This window comes from Rhinolophus sinicus, chromosome 10, assembly GCF_057876585.1.
Source record: "Rhinolophus sinicus isolate RSI-liver-muscle chromosome 10, RSI-T2T, whole genome shotgun sequence".
NCBI classification, from domain to species: Eukaryota; Metazoa; Chordata; class Mammalia; order Chiroptera; family Rhinolophidae; genus Rhinolophus; species Rhinolophus sinicus.
In genome coordinates, this window is record NC_142510.1 from 7,583,367 (window position 1) to 7,604,849 (window position 21,483).

Genomic DNA, 21,483 nt, shown 5'->3' on the forward strand with positions numbered 1-21,483 from the left:
CTTTTGGTGGACCACCCTCAACTCAGCTATTTCTGAGCTTCTGACCTGTATCCTGCCAGTCCTGTGCTTCTGTTCTATTTAATGCTACTTCCTCAGTCCCATCGCCAAGAGTTTATGTCTCTGAAGAATTTTCTGTGTCTAACTTCATTGACAGTGCCAGTGACTTACAGGTCAAGTGAAGACCGGTGTCTCCGTACGCAGTGACTCTGTAAAGCGATGTTCCCCTCGCTTAGCACGCAAGTCTCATGCCTTATAGGTGCCGTTAGACCCTCTCCCGGGGGCGCCTCCTCAGTGGCCAGTCACTCTGGCTTCTGCTTACTTCTTGTAGCCCAGATGGTGTGCTTTCCTTCTTGCAGTTTATATTCCAAAAATGAAATGTGTTGTGTGTTTTCTAAGTAGAAATGTTTATTATGATGTTGAGTATGTTTTTTCAAACTCCCAGCATCCCACTTTGAGAATCATTGCTGTGACTCTCTCTGCCACCCACGCACCCTCCTTGTGCCTCTGAGCTTCTTTTGACGCCATCTGCTTTTGCTGTCTGTCATTTTCCTTCATCCTTCTTTCAGAGCATGCTACACAACCAACATATATCATATTTATAGTAAAGAGTACTGAGGGATTCATTTAAAATAGAGAAAACAAGGAAGAGCTGTGAGAATGACACTGAAAAATATATTGGGTTTACTGCATCAATTCTATACTTTTTAAGGTTGGTTGGTGGTTTAGCAGCAGAATTCCTTTTATCGACTGAAATATTATTGGGATACTAGTATTTTTTTAAAAAATAAAAGCATCAGACACCTTTGTTATGAGGCAATTTAAGTCTCTGTTTTGGGGGAGGGTATAAAACATCGCATTTTGTGGAACCCTCCAAAGCACTTTTTTGGGAGTTTTGTGTGAAACCCAGTGATTTATGTCATTGTAATTTCAAAATTAATTTTATGTTGACACACTTTGGTTATTATAGAAAAACAAAGCAAAAAAATCTGTCTCTTCATTCTGTACACACAAAGTGTGATTCGTGGCCTTGTACAAGCTCTAGGTCATTCGTGGATTCATTCAAATATTTGTTGAGTTTCAGCTCTGTGTCAGGTGTTCTTCTAGTCACTGGGGCTACTGGTGAGCAAAACAGATAAAATTTTGCCCTAGTGGGAAGGTCCACTCCTGCCCTTATGAGCCAACTTTGGAAGGACCAAGGTGAAAATCTAAATGATCCTGGACTCCATAATTCTGTTCCCTGAGATATTTACTGATTCTTTATAAAGACCCAATAATGTTTAACAGCTCCCCTTGGGCAGGGTGGTAGAGGTCACTGTTGCCAGCAGCAGGCAGGGAGAATCATTTGTTGATCGATGAGTCTGTCTAAAGGGAAAAGGATGAATCATATGATATGAAAGTCACCTCTTGCAACTGTGTTTGCTTTTCCAGCCAGTTGTGAGGAACTGCTCTGTCTGGAGAAGTAGAGCCAGGTTCTAGCTGCACAAGTGGGGCAGGTCGCGTTGCTGCTCTAAGCCTCGTTTTCCTCACCTTGAAGTGGTGGGGTTGATCCGGTCACTTGAGAACAGTGCTGATGTGCTTTGATCCTGCCCTGCCTTTTACGCTCTGTGTGCTTGTCCTCCATAGGTCTTTCCCAGAGAGGTCATCAACTTCACAGCTGAGAACATCCATAAGTGGGCCTTAGAAAACCGAGAGACGCTCCTTCGATGGCTGTGGCCACATGGTGGCAAGAGTCTCCTGCTGAATAATGAACTGAAGAAAGGACCAGCCCTTTTTTTATTTATACCTTTTAATCCCTTAGCCAAAAGTCATCCTTTAATAGATGAGGTAAGAGTCCTAACGTTAAGAGGTATCTCAGGAGGAGTAGGAAGACCTCATTCCCTGGGACTTCTTTCATTCCATGTTCAGAATAACTGCCACTAGTAGCTGCATGGTTGCCAGAGTGGCAGCTGTGTTCCTCTGGCATTATTCCTTTCTCCATAAGGGGCAGGAGAGCCCGCGCCTAGGATAGGACCCACTGCAGCCTCTCTGGCCACATTTACTGGCAGCTCCTCAGGTCTGGGTGAGGGAGGGAACAGGGAAACCAAACCATGCCTCTCCCGAGAAGGACCATATGTCCCTCTCCCAGCAATGACTGATGTCAGGGAGTGGGACAGGAAATGGACAGCAAAGCAGGGTTTAATGTGGCCCAGGTGGTGCCCTTGTCATGGGGGTTTGGCTGGACTGCAGGCCCTGCCATCCTCAGCCCTACAGCCAGGAGCAGCAGTGCTGACATTGGGGTCCCTTGTTTTTCTAAACTTTCCTGTCGCACAGATGGCCAGAGTCTACCCCTCCCTCCTACCTTTTCTGCTTCGTCTGGTACACTCACTCTAGCTGGGTGTGAGTTTATTTTATACATGGATCATTTGGAGCCACTTATAGAGAGTAATAACAATCAGCAGAGAGCGCCTGGGATTGCTAAATTGGATTTACTGGGGTTTTTATTTTTTCCTTCCCTCAAGGATCCCTTAATTGGCCAAAACCAATTTCAGACAGCCAGTGTACCACGGGCCAGGCTAAGCAGACACTGCCTCTCCCCAGCCTCTCAGTGTGAGCCTAATGGTCTGCCTGGAGCGAATGGGGAGGCAGGGTGTTCGCCCAGCCAAACCCCTCACTTTGTTCAAGTTATTATCGCTGCTGGGGGCCATTATTCTGAAGGATCGCTACTACCCTGGCTTTGAGGAAGAAAGAAAAAGAAATGAAGTAGTTTTGGGTTTTTTCTGATTAGAGAGGAATTGAAGTAATAAGACTTAATTTCTTTAGAAAATCTTCACTACACAGATATTTTGTGAACTAAGACGCTCTTCCAAATTACTAGGCCTTTACTGCATCTAATATTAAGAGCCTTAAAGCTCTTCATAGGAAAGATGGGGTTTTACAGTTTCCTTCTGAAGAATTTTATCCTGTTTGGTTTGGGCATGTGAGGGTCCTGGGTACGTGGTGTTTTGTAACTGGAGACCAATTCCTCTGTCTAGGGAGGTGTGGTTGGATTTAGGAACCCGGTGGGAGAATGCCGGCTTTCCAACCCTTTGCTCCCAACTGAACGTCTTCCCTTAGCTCCCCTAAGTCGTCTGTCTAAGGCCAGGCCTTCCGTTGATCACCGTTTTGCCTGTGGCCCCTCAGCGCTCCTAGTGTCCCTGCGAAGGTGAATGGATCCCCTTTACCTGAGCGTGTGGTCGAGGTGGCGAAAAGCACCTCTGGGATGCCCTGCTTTTCGCCACGTCGACCACACGCTCAGGTAAAGGGGATCCATTCACCTTCGCAGGGACACTATGAGCGCTGAGGGGTCACAGGCAAACCGGTGATCAAGGCAGTTTGGCGCAGCTGTAGTGGGGAATGTGATGGGGTTCGATGAGAGACGCCTCTGTGGTGGCCACACTGAGGCCCAGTCCAGGACCGGGCAGCTGCTCTTAACACGTGCACACTCTGCCCACAGGAGAGCGCAGTCTGCACTGCACACAGCCTCAGGCCGCCGGCCCCTGGTGTCTCTAGAGAGTTACAGAGAGGTCCTAAGACATCTCAGTGTGCTTCTCCAAAGAAATGCTTCCCGCAGCCAGCAGCGTCCATGCGACCTGTTTTCAGCATTAACAGCGCTGCCCTGAGGCGTTCACGATGTGAGTGGTGGGCAGAGGCCTGGTTATCTTGCTCAGACTTACCAGTTTCTCTGATTAAAGAAATGGAACGAAGCATCTACAGTGTGCAAACAGTTAAAGTTATTCACCAAATTTTCCTTTATTAGTTCACATGAAATTAAATGTGACATCAGTGATTCATATACTGGATGTAACTCGAGTTGCATTTTCAAAACGGCCTGTTACATAAAAGGAACATAAAAGTAAAGAGTGGCTCATTTTACAGGAGATAAATAAGAATTCCTTACTCTTCAAGAGCATTACTTGCTACAAAATATTTTCTTCAATTGAAAGTTTCTTTGACATGGCCGCTTTGTTGGTGAGAGGTATTAAGAATGGAAGGTTGAAGAGAGACAGCTTTTTAAGGAATTGTGTTGTCCTTGGTATACTTCTACTTGGACTTTTTGTGAAGGACTACAGTACATGGATGTTTTTGTCTTTTTCTGGGGGGAGCAGTGGGTGGGAGTGGGCCAGGTTGTGTTAGGTTGCGTCTTTGAATATAAAGCAGCATCACGATGGGGCCGGGGGCATCTGGAGTCTGTGGATCACATAGGCTGGGCCTTGTTAGGACAGTGTGCTGTCACAGCCTTATCCAAAGAGTGCTGGCAGGTTTTTGTGGGGGGGGGGGGGGAGAAACAAAATACTGGTTTATCATCTAAAGTGACCATTTTTTATGCCAAAGAACTATTCAAACAATTTATTTTTCTGTACAAATGCATATGTCTTGGATTAACTCTCTCTATAAATGTCATGTGATAAATTTGGGGGTTTTTTGAAATTGGAAAAGCACTCATTAAATAGATTTTGCACACACACACACGCACACGCTTACACACTTTTACACACTTGATGAATCAAAAGCCTGAGTGACTTACCCTTTTAACTTTCTGTGGCAAGACTTGCTCCAAGACAGCACATGGTTCTGCTTTAGAGAGTAAATGCATCTGGATTATAATGACTGGCTTTATGAAACGGGTGGGTGGTGCATGGTGAAGGACACTCAGTTTGGAAATGGACGAGTCGTGGGATGACACATAAATCAAATGGCTAGTACTGAGCTGAGGGTGAAGCGGTGAATCACCAGGAAGCTGCAGTGTGTACATTACCCTGATGCCATTCATTTACCGGCTGTTTGTTGAGCATTTGTTATGTGCCTGGCTCTGTGCTAGGCTCGGACGATAGCAGGGTAACGCAAACATGGTCCCATGAGGCTCCATCGCTTGTGGGGAAGAGGGGCATCTCAGCAGACACTTAGGGCCCTCTTCTGGGATCCTAAATATGCAGAACCCAAGTCTTCCAGGATTCAGGGCGGGGATAGCCACACTGGTGCTGGCTCTTGGGGACAGTTTTGAGGTTTGTCAGATGGAGGAGATTCTGACCAGTCACACATTGTGAGAGGGCTTGGCCCAGTCTAAGGAGACAACACTGGGACAACACAGGAAAGGCCCATGCGGGCCAGATTGTGTTCGGTTTTCTGCTCTAGATAATAGGGGGCCATCAATTGTCATTTGTCATGCTTAGGGTTGTGTTTTTAAAAATAACTGGTGGCAGTGTGGAGACTCAGTTAAGGCAGGGAAGAGAAAATGGTGGTCTGTGATGACTGAGGACCTGAATGGAGGCAGTGGCCTGTGGGGATGCAAATGAGGGGCCTGCTTTGCAATGCTGAAGTCAGAGCTGGCTGGATTTGAGGCCTGCGGTGACCGGTGACCGTGACCGTGATGCAGACGAGAAACTGAAGATCAACTGATACTTCCAGCTTGATGCTGCTGTTTTCTCAGAGAGGGTGGTACAGGAGGAGGGGGAGCTTATGGGGGGAGGCAAGACGGATGGGTGTGGTTTGGAACAGGTTGAACTCGTAGCCTGCGAGGCATGAATTTCTTTGGAAACATATAGACCGTGAAATATTTTGATCCACTCATTAAGTATTTGGGAAGTTTTCAGACTGTTATTTTAGATGAAGAAAGAAGCCATCGTATGGAGGCCTTTTATAGTTGTCAAAGAAAATGTACTCACCTGGGAATTGAGATTTAAATTCTGTTCCTGGTTCTTCAGCAACCTGGATGTACGTAGTGGGGTGCGCTGCATCACCCCTTCAGGCCTGTTCTTGTCAGAGGGTAGACTAAGACTTCTAAACATTTGGTTCAGTATTTATAAGCAGAGTGGCATGTTCTGAGAAATCATCTGAGTCTCTGAATAGCTTGGGTGTGATGCAGTGCTTCCGGCCGGGGTTCCTTCTCGTGAATCAGATGAGGACGCTGTCCAGGCCTGACCGCTCCGGGGTCTCCCTCGCTCAGTCCCACGCCTCTCATGCACTGCGCCCTGTGTTTCAGATCACCGAAGTGGCCTTGGAGTACAACAACTGTCATGGGGACCAGGTGGTGGAGCGGCTCCTTCAGCACCTGCGGCGAGTGGACGCCCCGGTGGTCAAGTCTCTGGCACCTGAGCCCGCAGCCCAGCTGCCAGACGCGCCGCTGAGAGCGGCGTCCCCCTGCTGCAACACCGTGGTACTGCCCCAGTGGCACTCCATCTCCAGGACCCACAATGTCTGTGAACTGTGTGTCAACCAGACGGCCGTGGGCATCAGGCCGAGTGCGCTCAGCGTGCCGCAGTGCAGCTTTCTGGAGATGGCGGCAGCCCTGGATTCCTTCTACCTCAAGGAGCAGGCCTATCATGTGGCGTCGGACAGCGTGGAGTGCAGCGGCTTTCTGAGCTCCTACAGCCCTTTCAGCTACTACACTGCGTGTTGCAGGACCATGAGCAGGGGCATTGCATTCTCTTCCCTTGAGAAGGAATGTGCGGTCAGCGCCGCAGGCTCCGTTCCTCACATTGAGGAGAACAGGCACCTCTTCCCTGACATGGACACGAGCAGCCTGGACTTCACAGGCCTGAGCTGCAGAACCAACAAGACCCTGAACCTGTACCTCTTGGATTCAAACTTGTTTTGGTTATATGCAGAGAGGCTGGGTGCGCCGAGCACCAATCGGGTGAAGGAATTTGCTGCCATTGTTGATGTGAAAGAAGAGTCTCACTATATCTTGGATCCAAAACAAGCTCTTATGAAGCTCACCCTAGGTACCGTAGGCACTTCACTTCCCCAAACAGAATAAGTTCGCGTAACTTCCTGTAGCTAACTTCTATCTAGGCATCTCATTGCATTTGGTCGTGGGGCTAATGTCACCTCTTTAGCTCATTTGAAATCTTTAGACTGCATTTGGTCATAATTTTATAAGAAGCTAATTTTGTCTGTTAAATGGAACAGAAACTTCCTAACTCCAAATTTTGGGTAAGTTTGTCCTTTAGCCCTCGGAGGGTAAGAGTCCGATGTTCCAGATGGGCAGTGCCTGTCGCAGGTCTAAGGTAGGGCAAGCTGCAGTCGGGGGGAACGTGGTCCCTGTGAAGAAAGTCCTTCTGATGGGAGCGTCCCAAGGGGCTGATGGCCGAGCCCTAATAGCAGCGTCATTCTCAAGGACCTTAAACGATAGAACTGCCTGCCCTCCCTTTTTGTCTCACAAGTTTAAATATGTAGGTATCAAGGCCTAATTTGTTCTACTGCTGGTTTATAACCCATTAGGGAATGCTGCTTTGACTTTGGGTGCATTGTAACAAGTGTCAAGCGCAGTGCAATAAACAAGTGTAAGGTGCAAAAACCACTTTTGGTAGGGGTAAGGCCCCGGTTGGCAAAGGTTTCCCCAAACTTGCCCTTTGGGCTTGGCAGTACCGGGGAACTAGCCCACGCTGCCCTGTTCCCAGGCCTTTGCTGACATCCTCGATGGACGCACAAGGAAGTGAGAATTCAGCCTCATTGCAGCCTGGAGGAAAGTCAGTGTCTGCCAAATGGAGACAGGAGGAATTTGGTAGGGAAGGAAACCTTTGTTTTCAAGTGTTAAGAGGGTATGACAACAAGAGTAGACTCGGCCTCTTTATAAGTCCTTTGAGCTGTCTTTTAAGTCCAGCTGAAGCTACTTCTTACATTAGACATGTTTGAAAGACTCGTGTAAATGTCGATTTTTCTACATCAAATTATATATTATGAACACGAAGGCTTTTGAGTGTCTAAAGGAGCTTGTGACCAGTCACTTTATGAAGTGCAAACTCTTATTAATTTTACAAATTGCTCCTAATGCGTGTTTTCTAAAGTTACATTTTTGGTGTACTGACTTTTGTTAAAATGAAAAAAATGAAACAAGCCTCTATTTTGTAAGTGTTTATTGGATTTTCCTATTCAGTTACACTCAAGCATTCAGTGAGCTCGTAACGTGTTCTCTTTGAATTGAAGGGTAATCTGAAAGAAGCCTTCTTAAGATTTCTTTTCATCTTCTGTATCTATTCTGAAATATCTAGCTCAGTTGGTCTTTGTCCTGTAGTTGGTAACAAAATTTGTAAGGGTCCTTATAAAAAAACACACCACATTTACTGGGTGTCATTGTTGGTTTGGAGAGTTGCCTCTTAAGTCCGCTGTTTCTGGGGCAGTCTCAGAATTTAGGCTTCATTCAGATTAGGACATCACTCTTGGTTTTATGTCTCAAAAACATAGCCAACTAAGTGTTATTCAAATGCTGGTAATGAGTTCTCTTTAGTATTCACATAGCATTCTTCACTTCCTCTCCCTGTGCACATTCCATTGTTCATCAGGACCTCACAATGGAGAGAGTTAGGAGAAAGCAAAAGAAGTGCAACACGGATTAGTGCTGCTTCAGATGATACCAAACGATCTGAAGACAGAGGCATTTGCGGGGAGGGTAACATTGTTGGTTCAGGTTAGGTTTTTGGATTATTTATGGGTTTTATTTATGTGCTTTTCTGCAAAATATAATTGAGTGTATTTTTCCTAACCCTTTAGGAAAGAAACTTGAAGAACTTTAATGAAGGGGAAAAACCCCTACATAGCTTTGTCCTCAAGTGAACGAGTATTAAACACCTTCCACATTACAGTAGCTTGTGCAATTATTGCATTTGTAGTTATACTTACAGGTCTTAGTATTGTTGTTTGAAATCTTTTAAAAGATTGTGGCATGTTGATGATTTTTGCAATCTCAGATGTCTACTTGTGGACCAGTTCTGTTGGGAAATCACAGATAGCATTCCTAGTCTGTGACTGTTAGAGCATGTATACTCCATGGTGTTTTGTTATCTAAACTACTGTCTGCTGAATTAATACCACCAAAGCTCAACGTGGTGCCACCCTGGGCAGCTTTGTTCAGGGATTTGCCAGTGGGTGAAGTGTTAAAAATGTGAGCCTGTGAAGCCATCCCAATTTTTTAAATGTATAGTTTAAAGTAGGTCGTTTTCTCTTTATTTTTAGAGTCTTTCATTCAAAACTTCAGTGTTCTCTACAGTCCCCTGAAAAGGCATCTTATTGGAAGTGACTCTGCCCAGTTCCCTTCTCAGCATTTAATCACTGAAGTGACAACTGATACCTTTTGGGAGATTGTCCTTCAAAAGCAGGTATGGAATCACGAGAGGGGAAAAAATCAAGCCATCTATCCCTATTAAAATTATTTCCAAAGCTGTAAATTTTGGGGTGAGCAGTTTGTTTTCCTGTATGGAAGATTAACCACGTGACAGTCTTATTGCAGAACATGTGTGAATTACATGTGGTTTTCTAATTGCAAAATGTCCTTAAGAAAGCACATAACTGGAAAATTCTAAAGATGACATTTTCACTAAATTGTGCCTGAGCAATATTTATCGAATGTCTGCTGGGTTCTGAGCACAGTGAGGACAGGAGCCTGTTTCCTAGGCGCCAGTAACAGCGATCTCCCCTTCCCACAGGACGTTTTGCTGCTTTATTACGCACAGTGGTGTGGCTTCTGTCCATCCCTCAATCACGTCTTTATCCAACTAGCTCGCCTGCTGCCGCCGGACACATTCACCGTGGCGAGGTAAGGAGACCTGCTGTGCAGCACCTCGGGCTGTGTGCCTGTCTTCACTCTTCCTTACAGCCGGCCATGTGGTTTGCAAGGCCCTGCCCGTTTTTCATTAACCATGCATGGGGAAGACTTGTTTGAATTTAATTGTCAGCTTAAAGACATGAGCAAAACCTCACTGAAACAAAAGTTTGCCAGATGAATTCTGAGTGTTCCTTCCATGATGTTGAATGTGGTTAGCCCTGATTGAATTCATGGGGGGGTGAGTGCTGCTCTGTGGGAGCAGTGCAGCCCTGGTTGCTAGGACAGCCCCTGAGTGGCCAGTTTCCTGGACTACCACAGGAAGGGCACCCATGGGGTTGCATAGCACTGGGGCCTCAGCCCAGGGAAAGGGGGCCAGTCGCTGAGGTGCTGCCAACCAGCCCTGGGACCTGGAGCCGATCTCTCCACCAGGCCTGGTTTTTATCCTCATTCCTAAAATTAAAAGATTGCTTGATATCCACATATTCTAGTTTTATGATTCTGTGGATACTGTATGTGAGCTCTTTAGTAAAAAGTTTAGGTTGTTGTTTTGTAAAAACAAAGCACAAAGAGTTTTTGGGTAAGGTAGTAAGCGGTTTAGGGGGAAATTATTTAGATATAAGCTGTATCTTCTCTCCGCCCCCCCAAAAAAAACCCTTCAGATAGATTAGAATTAAAATACAAAAGATCAAATCATAGAAAAAAATAGAAGATAGAATATAGAATTTGCTACCTAGTTCCTTTGACAGATGGAAATTTTCCAAAGTGAAGCAGTTAAAAAACTAATGAAAGAAAAATGAACAGATTCCACTAGAAAAATGTACAGTGAAAGGAAAACACTGAAAAAAGGATAATAGCTATATTTTACAATAAAGATATTTCACCTGTTATATATACTGTAAGGGATGATTAAAGCCAAATTTGAGGAGTTACAATGCTGAGAGATTTTTATATATAAATATTATCTGACTTAATCCCCAGAGCATTGAGCAGGCACAAATATCATACTCTTTTACTGAGGAGGAGACTGAGGCACAGAAAATTAGATAATTTGCCCAGAGTCCCACCTGCAAGTGAGGGGCCAAGGTTCAGAATCAGGTGTTCACACTCCAGACCCCGAGAAACTGAAATGGTTTAAGACACTACTGAGGAAGATGTGGTCTGTCCCTACAGTGGGATGCTATTCAGCCTTAAGAGGAAGGGAATTCTGATGCGCGCTACAGCAGGGATGAACCCGGAGGGCATTAATGCTCAGTGAAATAAGACACAAGAACGAATTACGATGGTCTCACTTGTATGAGGCACCTGGAGTAGTCAGACGCATAGAGGAGGAAAGTAGAAGGGTGGTTGCCATGGGCTCAGAGGAGGGGAATGGGGAGTTGCTTAATGGGTACAGACTTTTGTCTCGCAAGATGAAAGTATTCTGGAGATGGATGGTGGTGGTTGCACAGCAACGTGAGTGTACTTAATGCCATTGAACTGTACACTTAGAAATGGTTAAGATCGCAAGTTTTGTGTTGCATATATTTTACAATAATAAAAAAAAAATGGGGGGAACAGCTGAGAGTGAGTCCAGTCTGAAGAAAGGGCATGAACAGATTTTTCCTGTAAGAGAGGAGAGTAAATAAAGAAGTAGGGAAATTATAATCTAATAAATGTAAATTAAAACAATAACAAAGTACCATTTATACTTATTAAATTAACAACTGCTTTTATGTGACAGAATCTTGTTTTGATAAAATAAGTGAAATTGGAACAGTCAGGTAGAGCTAATAGAATAAGTAAATTGGCGTAACCCTTTTGGGAAGCATTTTAGCAACACTGTAAGAAATCACAAAAATGATTATACATTTTTACCCTGTTAATTTCACTTTAGGGAATTAAGGACCTAGTACCATTATTTATATCCAACAACAGAGGAATGGTTGAGTAAATTATGTTTGGGCATTTGATGGGATTTTTACCCATTCATTAGAACATTGCTTTGCATACAGTTACTTGAAAAGAATAGAGGATGAGATATATGATTACTGCTCTTAACAATATGTAGCCATTCACACCAAACCTGAATGAGAGTCCTAGAAAGAAGGTCCTGATTAGCCGATGGAATTCCAAGTGGATGTTTACAAATGTTTTTGGGTTTTTTTATTTATTGGGGTGACAATTGTTAGAAAAATTACATAGATCTCAGGTGTATAATTCTGTATTACATCATCTATAAATCCAATTGTGTGTTCACCACCCAGAGTCAGCTCTCCTTCCATCACCATATATTTGATCCCCTGTTACCCTCATCTCCCACCCCCCTTCCCCCTTACCCTCTCGTAACCACTAAACTATTGTCTGTGTCTATGAGTTTTTGTTTCTCATTTGTTTGTCTTGTTCTTTTGTTGTTTTTGGTTTATATACCACATACCAGTGAAATCATAATGGTTCTCTGCTTTTTCTGTCTGACTTATTTCGCTTAGCATTATACTCTCAAGATCCATCCATGTTGTCACAAATATTCCTATATCATCTTTTCTTACCGCCGAATAGTATTCCATTGTGTATATGTACCACAACTTCTTTATCCATTCATCTATTGAAGGACATTTTGGTTGTTTCCATGTCTTGGCCACCGTAAACAAAGCTGCAATGAACATTGGATTGGAGCACACGTGTCTTTATGTATAAATGTTTTCAGATTTTTGGGATAGATACCCAGGAGAGGGATTGCTGGGTCATATGGCAATTCTATTCTTAATTTTTTGAGGAACCTCCACACTTCCTTCCATAACGGCTGCACCAGTCTGCATTCCCACCAACAGTGTATGAGGGTTCCTTTTTCTCCACAGCCTCTCCAACACTTGTTACTATTTGTCTTGTTGATGATAGCCATTCTGACTGGGGTGAGGTGATATCTCATTGTGGTTTTGATTTGCATTTCCCTGATGATTAGTGATGTTGAACATTTTTTCATATGTCTGTTTGCCATTTGTATGTCCTCTTTGGAGAAATGTCTCTTCAGGTCATCTGCCCATTTTTCAATTGGGTTGTTTGTTTTTTTGTTGTTGAGTTGCATGAGTTCCTTGTATATTTTGGATATTAGCCCCTTATCGGAGGCACTGTTTGCAAAAATTTTCCCATTCAGTTGGTTGCCTCTTTATTTTGTCGATGGTTTCTTTTGCTGTGCAGAAGCTTTTAAGTTTCATATAGTCCCATTCGTTTATTTTAGCTTTTACTTCCCTTCCTTGCCTTTGGAGTCAAATTCATAAAATGCTCTTTGAACCCAAGGTCTGTAAGTTTAGTACCTATGTTTTCTTCTATGTAGTTTATTGTTTCAGGTCTTATGCGTAAGTCTCTGATCCATTTTGAATTAATTTTGGTACATGGTGACAGATAGCAGTCCAGTTTCATTCTTTTGCATGTGGCTTTCCAATTCTCCCAGCACCGTTTATTGAAGAGGCTGTCTTTGCTCCATTGTATGTTTTTAGCTTCTTTGTCAAAAATTATCTGTCCATATTTATGTGGTTTTATTTCTGGGTTCTCAATTCTATTCCATTGGTCTGTGTGTCTGTTTTTCTGCCAATACCATGCTGTTTTGATTATTGTTGCCCTGTAGTACAAGCTAAAGTCAGGGAGTGTGATACCTCCAGCATTGTTCTTTTTTCTTAAGATTGCTTTGGTTATTCGGGGTCTTTTGTGGTTCCAAACAAATCTGATGATTTTTTGTTCTAGTTCTTTAAAATACTCCATTGGGATTTTGATGGGGATTGCATTAAATCTGTATATTGCTTTGGGTAATATGGCCATTTTAACTATGTTGATTCTTCCAATCCATGAGCACAAAATGTCTTTCCATTTTTTGTGTCTTCAATTTCTTTTAAAAATGTCTTATAGTTTTCAGCATATAGGTCTTTCACATCCTTGGTTAAGTTTATTCCTAGGTGTTTTATTCTTTTTGCTGCAATTGCAAAAGGAGTTGTTTTTTGTATTTCTTTTTCTGAGATTTCATTGTTAGTATATAGGAATGCAGTGTACTTTTGTACGTTGATTTTGTAGCCGACAACTTGACTGTATTCGTTGATTGTTTCTAATAGATTTTTGGTGGAGTCTTTAGGGTTTTCTGTATATAGCATCATGTCATCTGCAAAGACTGACAGTTTAACTTCTTCATTCCCAATTTGGATGTCTTTTATTTCCTTCTTTTGCCTGATTGCTCTGGCAAGGACTTCCAACACTATGTTGAAAAGCAGAGGTGATAGGGGACAGCCCTGTTATGTTCCTGAACGTAGAGCAAAGGGCTTCAGGTTTTCACCATTAGTTATGAGATTAGCTGAGGGTTTGTCATATATGGCCTTTATTATGTTAAGATATTTTCCTTCTATACCAATTTTATTAAGTGTTTTAATCATAAATGGATGTTGTATCTTGTCAAATGCTTTTTCTGCATCAATTGATATAATCATATTATTTTTGTCCTTTATTTTGTTTATGTGATGTATCACATTGATGGATTTGCGGATGTTGAACCATCCTTGTGCCCCGGGATGAACCCTACTTGGTCGTGATGAATAATCTTTTTAATGCATTGTTGTATTCGATTTGCTAGAATTTTGTTTAGGATTTTTGCATCTGTATTCATCAGAGATATTGGTCTGTAGTTTTCTTTTTTTGTGCTGTCCTTACCAGGTTTTGGTATCAGGGTAATGTTGGCCTCATAAAATGAGTTAGGGAGTACTGTCTCTTCTTCAATTTTTTGGAAGAGTTTGAGCAGGATTGGTATTAGATCCTCTTTGAAGGTTTGGTAGAATTCACTAGTGAAGCCATCTGGACTTTTGCTTTTGGGAAGGTTTTGGATGACTGATTCAATTTCATTACTGGTGATCGGTCTGTTTAGATTTTCCAGTTCTTCATGGTTCAGCCTAGGAAGGCTATATGTTTCTAAGAACATGTCCATTTCTTCTAGGTTATTGAATTTGGTGGCATATAGTCCTTCATAGTATTCTTGGATGATCCTTTGTATTTCTGTGGTGTCTGTGATAACTTCCCCTTTTTCATTTCTGAATTTGTTAATTAGGGTCTTCTCTCTTTTTATCTTAGTGAGTCTAGCCAAGGGTTTGTCAATTTTGTTAATCTTTTCAAAGAACCAGCTCTTTGTCACATTAAGTTTTTCTGTTGTCTTTTTGTTCTCTATTTCATTTAGTTCTGCTCTGATTTTTGTTATTTCCTTTCTTCTGCTGACGTTGGGTTTCATTTGTTCTTCTTTTTCTAGTTCTTTAAGGTGTAACATGAGGTTATTTATTTGGGATTTTTCTTGTTTCTTGAGATAGGCCTGTAATGATATAAATTTCCCTCTTAAAACTGCTTTCGCTGCGTCCCAAAAATTTTGGTAGGATTTATTTTCATTATCATTTTTTCTGTGTATCTTTTGATCTCTCCTCTAATTTCTTCTTTGACCCGGTCGTTCTTTAAAAGTATGTTGTTTAATCTCCATGTATTTGTGTTTTTTCCTGCTTTCTTTTCACAGTTGATATCCAATTTCAAAGCCTTGTGATCAGAGAATATGCGTGGTATGATTTCAATCTTCTTAAATTTGCTGAGGCTGATTTTATCTCCCAATATATGGTCTATCCTTGAGAATGTTCCATGTACAGTAGAAAAGAATGTATAGTCTGATGTTTTAGGATGAAGTGCTCTATATATGTCAATTATGTCCATTTCATCTAATGTCATTTAGGGCTGTTATTTTGTTATTTATTTTCTGTTTGGATGATCTATCCATAGCTGTCAATGATGTATTTAGGTCCCCTAGTATAATTGTGTTTTGGTCAATCTCTCCTTTTAGTTCTGTTAGTAGTTGCTTGGTATATTTCAGTGCTCCCTGATTGTGGGCGTAAATATTGATGACTGTTATGTCTTCTTGTTGTGTAGTCCCCTTTACCATTATGAAATGTCCATCTTTGTCTCTTGTTACCTTTTTCACCCTGAAATCTGTTTCATCTGACATCATTATGGCTACACCTGATTTTCTCTGGGTACCATTTGCTTGGAGTGTCAATTTCCACCCTTTCACTTTGAGTCTATGCTTGTCCTTGTAGCTGAGATGTGTCTCTTGGAGACAGCATATGGTTGGGTTTAGTTTTTTGATCCAGTCTGCTACTCTGTTCCTTTTTATTGGTGAGTTCAGTCCATTTACATTTAGGGTGATTATTGATATGTGACGATTTCCTGTCATTCTATCTTTAGTTTTCTGGTAAGGCTGTGTCTCCATTGTTTCTTTGCGTTTTTGTTGTTGTCTATTATTTCTGTGTGGTGGTATTCTATGATGTTTCCTTCTGTTTCTTCTGTTATTACAGTATGTATTTCAGTTCTGGATTTTTTTTGAGTGGTTACCCTTAAGTTTATGTAAAAGAAAGTTTGATATTTAGAGTATTCCATTTTCTTCAGCATGCTTACTTTCTCCATTCCCATATTCCGGTTCAGGCCTTTACTCTCCCCCTTTTTATGTTTCGGTTGCCACAAATTATCTCATTTGATGCTGGTTGAATAGCCTCCTTTAGTATTTCTTGTAGTGCAGGTCGTGTGTTAGAAAATTCCCTCAGCTTTTGTATGTCTGGAAAGGTCTTTATTCCTCCTACATATCTAAAGGATATCTTTGCTGGATATATTATTCTTGGCTCATAATTTCTCTCTTTCAATAGTTTGAATATTTGGTTCCACTCCCTCCTGGCTTGTAGAGTTTCTGCTGAAAACTCTGATGATGATAATCTAATGGGCTTTCCTTTGTAGGTTACCCTCTTCTTTTCCCTGGCTACCTTGAGGATTCTTTCTTTGTCGTTGATTTTAGACAGCTTCAATACAGTGTGCCTTGGAGAAGGCCTGTTGGGATTGAGGTAATTAGGTGTTCTATTTGCTTCTTGGATTAGAGGATCCAGTTCTGTCAACAAGTTTGGGAAATTCTCATCGACAATTTGTTTGAATATATTCTCTGTTCTCTCTTTCTTTTCCTTCTGGTATGCCCATTATTCTTATATTGCTCTTTCTGATGGAGTCAGAAAGTTCTTGTAGAGTTCTTTCATTTCTTTTATGTCTCAAGTCTCTTTCTTCCATCCGTTTAATTTCCAGGTTTTTATCTTCGATGTCACTGATTCTTTCCTCCATCTGGTCAACTCTACTACCTAAGCTGGCTATTTCATTCTTAATTTCTTCTATTGAGTTCTTAATCTCCAGAAATTCTATTTGGTTCTTTTTTTAAAATTTCAGTCTCTTTCGTAAAATGCTCATGTTGTTCTTTGATTGTGTTTCTGAGTTCATTAAACTGCCTTTCTGTGTTTTCTTGCATCTCGTTGAGTTTTTCAGAACTGCAATCTTGAATTCTCTGTCATTTAAGTCATATATTTCCATATCTTTAAGTTCCTTTTCTGGAAACTTTTCACTTTCTTTCTGAGCTGTCTTGTTGCCTTGGTTATTCATGGCAATTACTGACTTATTATTTCTCTTCCTAGACATCTACAGGAGTGGCTTCTGCAACAGGTTGATAGGAAGAGGTCTTTCTTTTGTTTTCCGGTACTTGTTGGTAGAATGTTTTATTTTCTCTCCGACTGTAGGCTTTTTTTTCTCTCTCACACGGTAGTGCTATGTTTTCTCTGCACTATTCCAGCTTCTCACACAATGGGGGGATTCCCTGGGAGATGGGCTTCTCCTCTGTTAATAGTTCGCCTGGCTCACAGGGCGCCGTGTCCCTGTGGAGATGTGGAGAGCTTCTGAAGTTCCAAAGCTCTTCCTGCACCAGATTCAGAGCCCCTATGTTTCAGCAGTTCTGTTTACTCCTGCAGGGATCCACCCAGATAAGTGGGGACAGGGGCGGGGTGAGTTGTGAGAGGTGGCCCAGAGCAATGGCGGCGACCACCCCCACAGCCGGTCCTGCTTCCACAGCTCTCTCCCCTTTGCCGGAACTAGTTGGGCTGGGAATCTGTGTCTGGGGACCACAGTTCTCAGAACTGCAAATATTCTGTTCTTTTGATCTGACACTGCTACTTTTCCACTTCTAGCACTGGGCAGGTCGGGGCGGGGCGAGCTCTGGGAGGGGAAGGAGGGGGCGGCTAGTCTCAGTGCCTAAGGCTTCCGTTCTCTGCTCGGCAGTGAGGGCTTAAACCACTGTTTTCAGCCTTCTTCCCTCAGTCTTTTCTCCGAGGTCTCTGCCGTGAGCGTTGGGTTCAGCCGTGTTATATGCTGCCCCCTCAGCCCTGTGGGCCATAAGCAGAGCCCTAGCAGTCCGAGTTCTTCCCGCTCCCACAGCTGCAGTAGTTCCGGGATGCAGCAAGCTCAGAGCACTGAGCTAGGTCTGCATCCTGTGCCCAGGCCGCTCCGTCTCCACACTTCTCCCTTCCCTCCTCCCCCGCTCGCGCAATTCGCCCACCTTTAGGTGAATTCAGTAGTGGGCCTCTTCGTCTTGCCTGTCTGCTGTGCAGGGAGTCCTTTGTGGAGTTATGGTTGTTCGATTAGTTGTAAATTCCAGGGGAGCTTTACAGAGGCTCACCTCACATTGCCATTTTGATCCACGCCCGCCACAAATGTTTTTCTTTTTAATTTTACCATTTGGTCTTTCTTTGAAGTAAACATCAGGAGAAAAAAGCATTTGATTATAGAATAAAGTGTTTCAACACCACTTGTTTGAAAACTGGAACACTAATGTTTTAGGTAGGCAGGAGTTCCGTTTAGTTAGTAAAGCTGTTGAAAACCATTATAATTTGGTTGTCTTTTTTTTTTGTTTGTTTAAGTGAATTTCATCCTTGTAGACAAATGCATGGCACTGGTCTCCTCCTCACACCCACCCATACTTTCTAAAAACTACAGTCAAGTTAATGAGTCAAAACATTTCCATCATTTGTGTGCACTATTTGTGAATAGGGCTGAGCAGCCCTCTACTGGTTCCCTCCTATTAGAATGTTCTTTTCGCTTAGTCTGAGAAGCCCCTGGGGCCAGGGAGACTTGCTGCATGCGCAGCTCAGTGCCAGCTGGAGGAGGAGCCGGCACCTAGTTCAGTCATACCGAAACACAGTTAGGTTGGATGGGTAATTTAGTCCAGGTATCATTTTCTGTACTAGAAAATTAATTTTAAATCTGCTAAAAAAATACAGCTTTTTTGGTTAAATACAGATTTACAAAATGTAAAATATAGTATTTCTTTCCCAGTTTTCCTACATCATCAGTGAGGCTTGATGTATTTTGTGTAATGATTTGCGTTTTCCAGAGCTAATTCAAGGATTAAAGTACTTGCTCAGGTTCTCTCATCAGGTAGACTACTCTCGAGGTGTTACTGAGGCATTTTAGGGGAAGTTCATTTTACTTTCAGGACATTACATTTCCACTCAGTGAGTTACGTGGAAAGACGCCTGCCCTGGAAATATCTGTGCTTCGTGTAGGAGCTGGTGGTGCCGTCACTGAGAAGAGCCACAGAAAAGGCTCCAGGTTCTTCAGTTATTGGAGAAGGTTCTCACAGAGTAGAGGTTCCTGGCTGGTCTCTTACTTTTTCTGTTCTTTCCCTTTTCTAGGATTGATGTATCTCAGAATGATCTTCCTTGGGAATTCATGGTGGACCGTCTTCCTACTGTCTTATTTTTTCCCTGCAACAGGTAATGCTGAATCTTCAGTATTTGGGCAGATGGGATTCTTTCGCTGAAAATGAAATGGGTTTAGGATACTTCACAGAAGTGAAATGTAAATCATTAGTTATTACTAAACTATTTTGAATAAAATGTGTTGTTCAAAAAAAAGTGCCCCTAGGGACGAAAGGTAAAAGGGTTTTCGCGTCACAGTGTCAGCCGTGGTGTTTTTTGTAAGAAGTTTGCCCCTCCCACAGTGTGTGTTTTACACGAGCATGGATGTGGCCAGCAGAACTCGTTCACTTTCGTGGCCTTCTGAGCGTCCAGTGGATGCCAAGATGGACAGCAGAGGGCCCCACATTCCTGAGGGGCAGAGCGGTAGGCATCTGCTGAGCCTTACGGGGTGTTGGGCCCCACCTTCCTGAGCTTTCACGGGCGTCCTTTCTCATTGAGCCCTGCCCACAACCACCTCGTCCCTCTTGTGCAAGGTGGAAATGGGGGTCAGGAGCCTTTTCCCCAGATGCGCAGGCTTCTGTGTGTGGCTGCCACAGGGTTGTCACCTGGGTCTCTTCACATTTGTCTGAGTGGTGCTCCAGGTTCAGTAATTACTGCAGCTGCCATGCAAGCCCAGCGAGGAGGGGTGGGATGTTAGCAAAGGGGATCGACCTGGCAGTTAGTGAATGTGGTTGCGGATGTTTTGGTAGAAAGGGAAATTAACCCTTGGCCTTTTAAAGCCTGATAAGCCAGATATTCTCTCCCTTTTTACAGATTCCCTTTTGTTTTTTAAAAGGATGTGTCCTCGGGGACCCAGGCACATGGCTTTGACAATGTCTTCACCGGGAAAAACATTTGCCAGATTATTTTAGTGAGGTCCCTAACTCACATGTGTGACGTGCACTGGTTCAATTTCCTGTCCTCACTTTTACCGTTTATTACAGCCATGGCCATACTTTTCGTGTTTCTCTAGGAGAGTGTTTCCTTCATACATATTGAATCATTTCCTTGTTTTTTCCTCTTTATCTCAAAGAATTTTTGCTGGAACACTTCCTGTGGTAACAGGGTCTTGTCAGATCACGCACTGAAAGCAGAGCGCAACTCACCCCATGCTGCTGATTGTGTGGTGACGAGCCCTTTTCTTTCTAAAACGCATGTAAAGAGCCACACGGTCACGGAATTGTGGGCAGTAACACGAGCAGCTTCATCTGTGGGAGACAGAAGTGGGGCGTGAAATTTAATGAAACATAATTTTGGAATTCCAAACACAGTTTGGAAACTTACCGAAGTCATAATACCTAGCAGTGGCCTTTGCCTGAAGAAGTCCTCAGCAACTCGAATCCGGGAATACGTATTGAGAGACAGAGACACACAGACTTGCTGGCTGGGAGTTCTGTGTTTGGGGCTTAAGTGTGGGTTGAAGTTCCTTTCATTACAAAGCTGCCTGATTAGTCAGCATGGAGCTGAGCTTGTTCCCCAGGCTGTGTTTGGGTCACTGCAGCCCCTTACTACTTTCCTTGCATTGAAGAGTCAAGAAGGTAAATACAGAACATGAAAGGACTGTTCAGTTCTATTTTAATGGGAAGAGCTTGGAAAACCAAAGCCTTACTGCTTCGGAGTGGAATTTTTCTTATTTCCTAAAACTAAGTGGTAGTCAGAAGTAAAGTGAAGTTCCTCATTAGCTGGTCCAAAGTGAGAGTTCAGTTTACTCAGAAGTAAATGAGCAAAGGATATGAGCTGACAGCTCACAAAAGAGGAAATGAAAAAGACCGATTGTTAACATGTATAAAAACTTTTTCATAGTGCACATTTGTGTTCTTTTTAGTGAAAAGAATATAAAAATGTGTATGTGTTTTGATAAAATACAAATAAATGTATGCATGCACTGGATTAAAATGTGTGCAGAAGGGAAGGTGTCAAGAAGTTGACAATGATTCTTTTGGAGGAGTGAGGATGACAAGGGATCTGGAGGTGCCTCTTGTATGCTTTTTACATCCTTTGCAAATTGTCTTTGGTGAGCACATCTTATATTCATGAAAGGGAAACCACATGAAAGAGCTTGTCCTCTGCCACAGCGTGGGACCTCAGCTGCCTCCTGCTCCTGGCAGCGCCAGCCTTCCTGTGCAGGGGTGTCCTAGAGCCACTCTTTCTTCCAGCACTCTCTGTGACATTTCAAACTAAAGGTGCTTTGGCCTGGCCCTGGGCTAGGGGGTTTCACTGTAATGTGTCCCCTAACGAAGGATCTCACCTCTTCGCAGAAACAGCCCCACCCGCCCTCAGTATTATAGCCCCTTCTCTGGAGAAGATACCTCACACCCCATTTGTCATTTTTATATTTGGCGT

General features: G+C 42.9%; 1 protein-coding gene and 1 long non-coding RNA gene across 3 annotated transcripts in view; both read left to right on the top strand.

Annotated features, from left to right (window-relative positions):
- TXNDC11 (thioredoxin domain containing 11) overlaps window positions 1-21,483 on the top strand; it is a 62,118-nt gene that overhangs the window by 37,570 nt on the left and 3,065 nt on the right. For both annotated transcript variants that reach the window (XM_019715146.3, XM_074322861.2), the window contains 5 exons: window positions 1,624-1,824; window positions 5,999-6,740; window positions 8,971-9,113; window positions 9,441-9,550; window positions 19,096-19,176. In XM_019715146.3, coding sequence (XP_019570705.3) covers window positions 1,624-1,824; window positions 5,999-6,740; window positions 8,971-9,113; window positions 9,441-9,550; window positions 19,096-19,176 — 1,277 coding nt within the window. The remainder of the gene's footprint in view (window positions 1-1,623; window positions 1,825-5,998; window positions 6,741-8,970; window positions 9,114-9,440; window positions 9,551-19,095; window positions 19,177-21,483) is intronic.
- LOC141569479 (uncharacterized) lies at window positions 19,183-21,036 on the top strand. The gene is made up of 2 exons (XR_012493171.1): window positions 19,183-19,524; window positions 20,174-21,036. It is a non-coding gene; the product is annotated as an uncharacterized LOC141569479 (long non-coding RNA).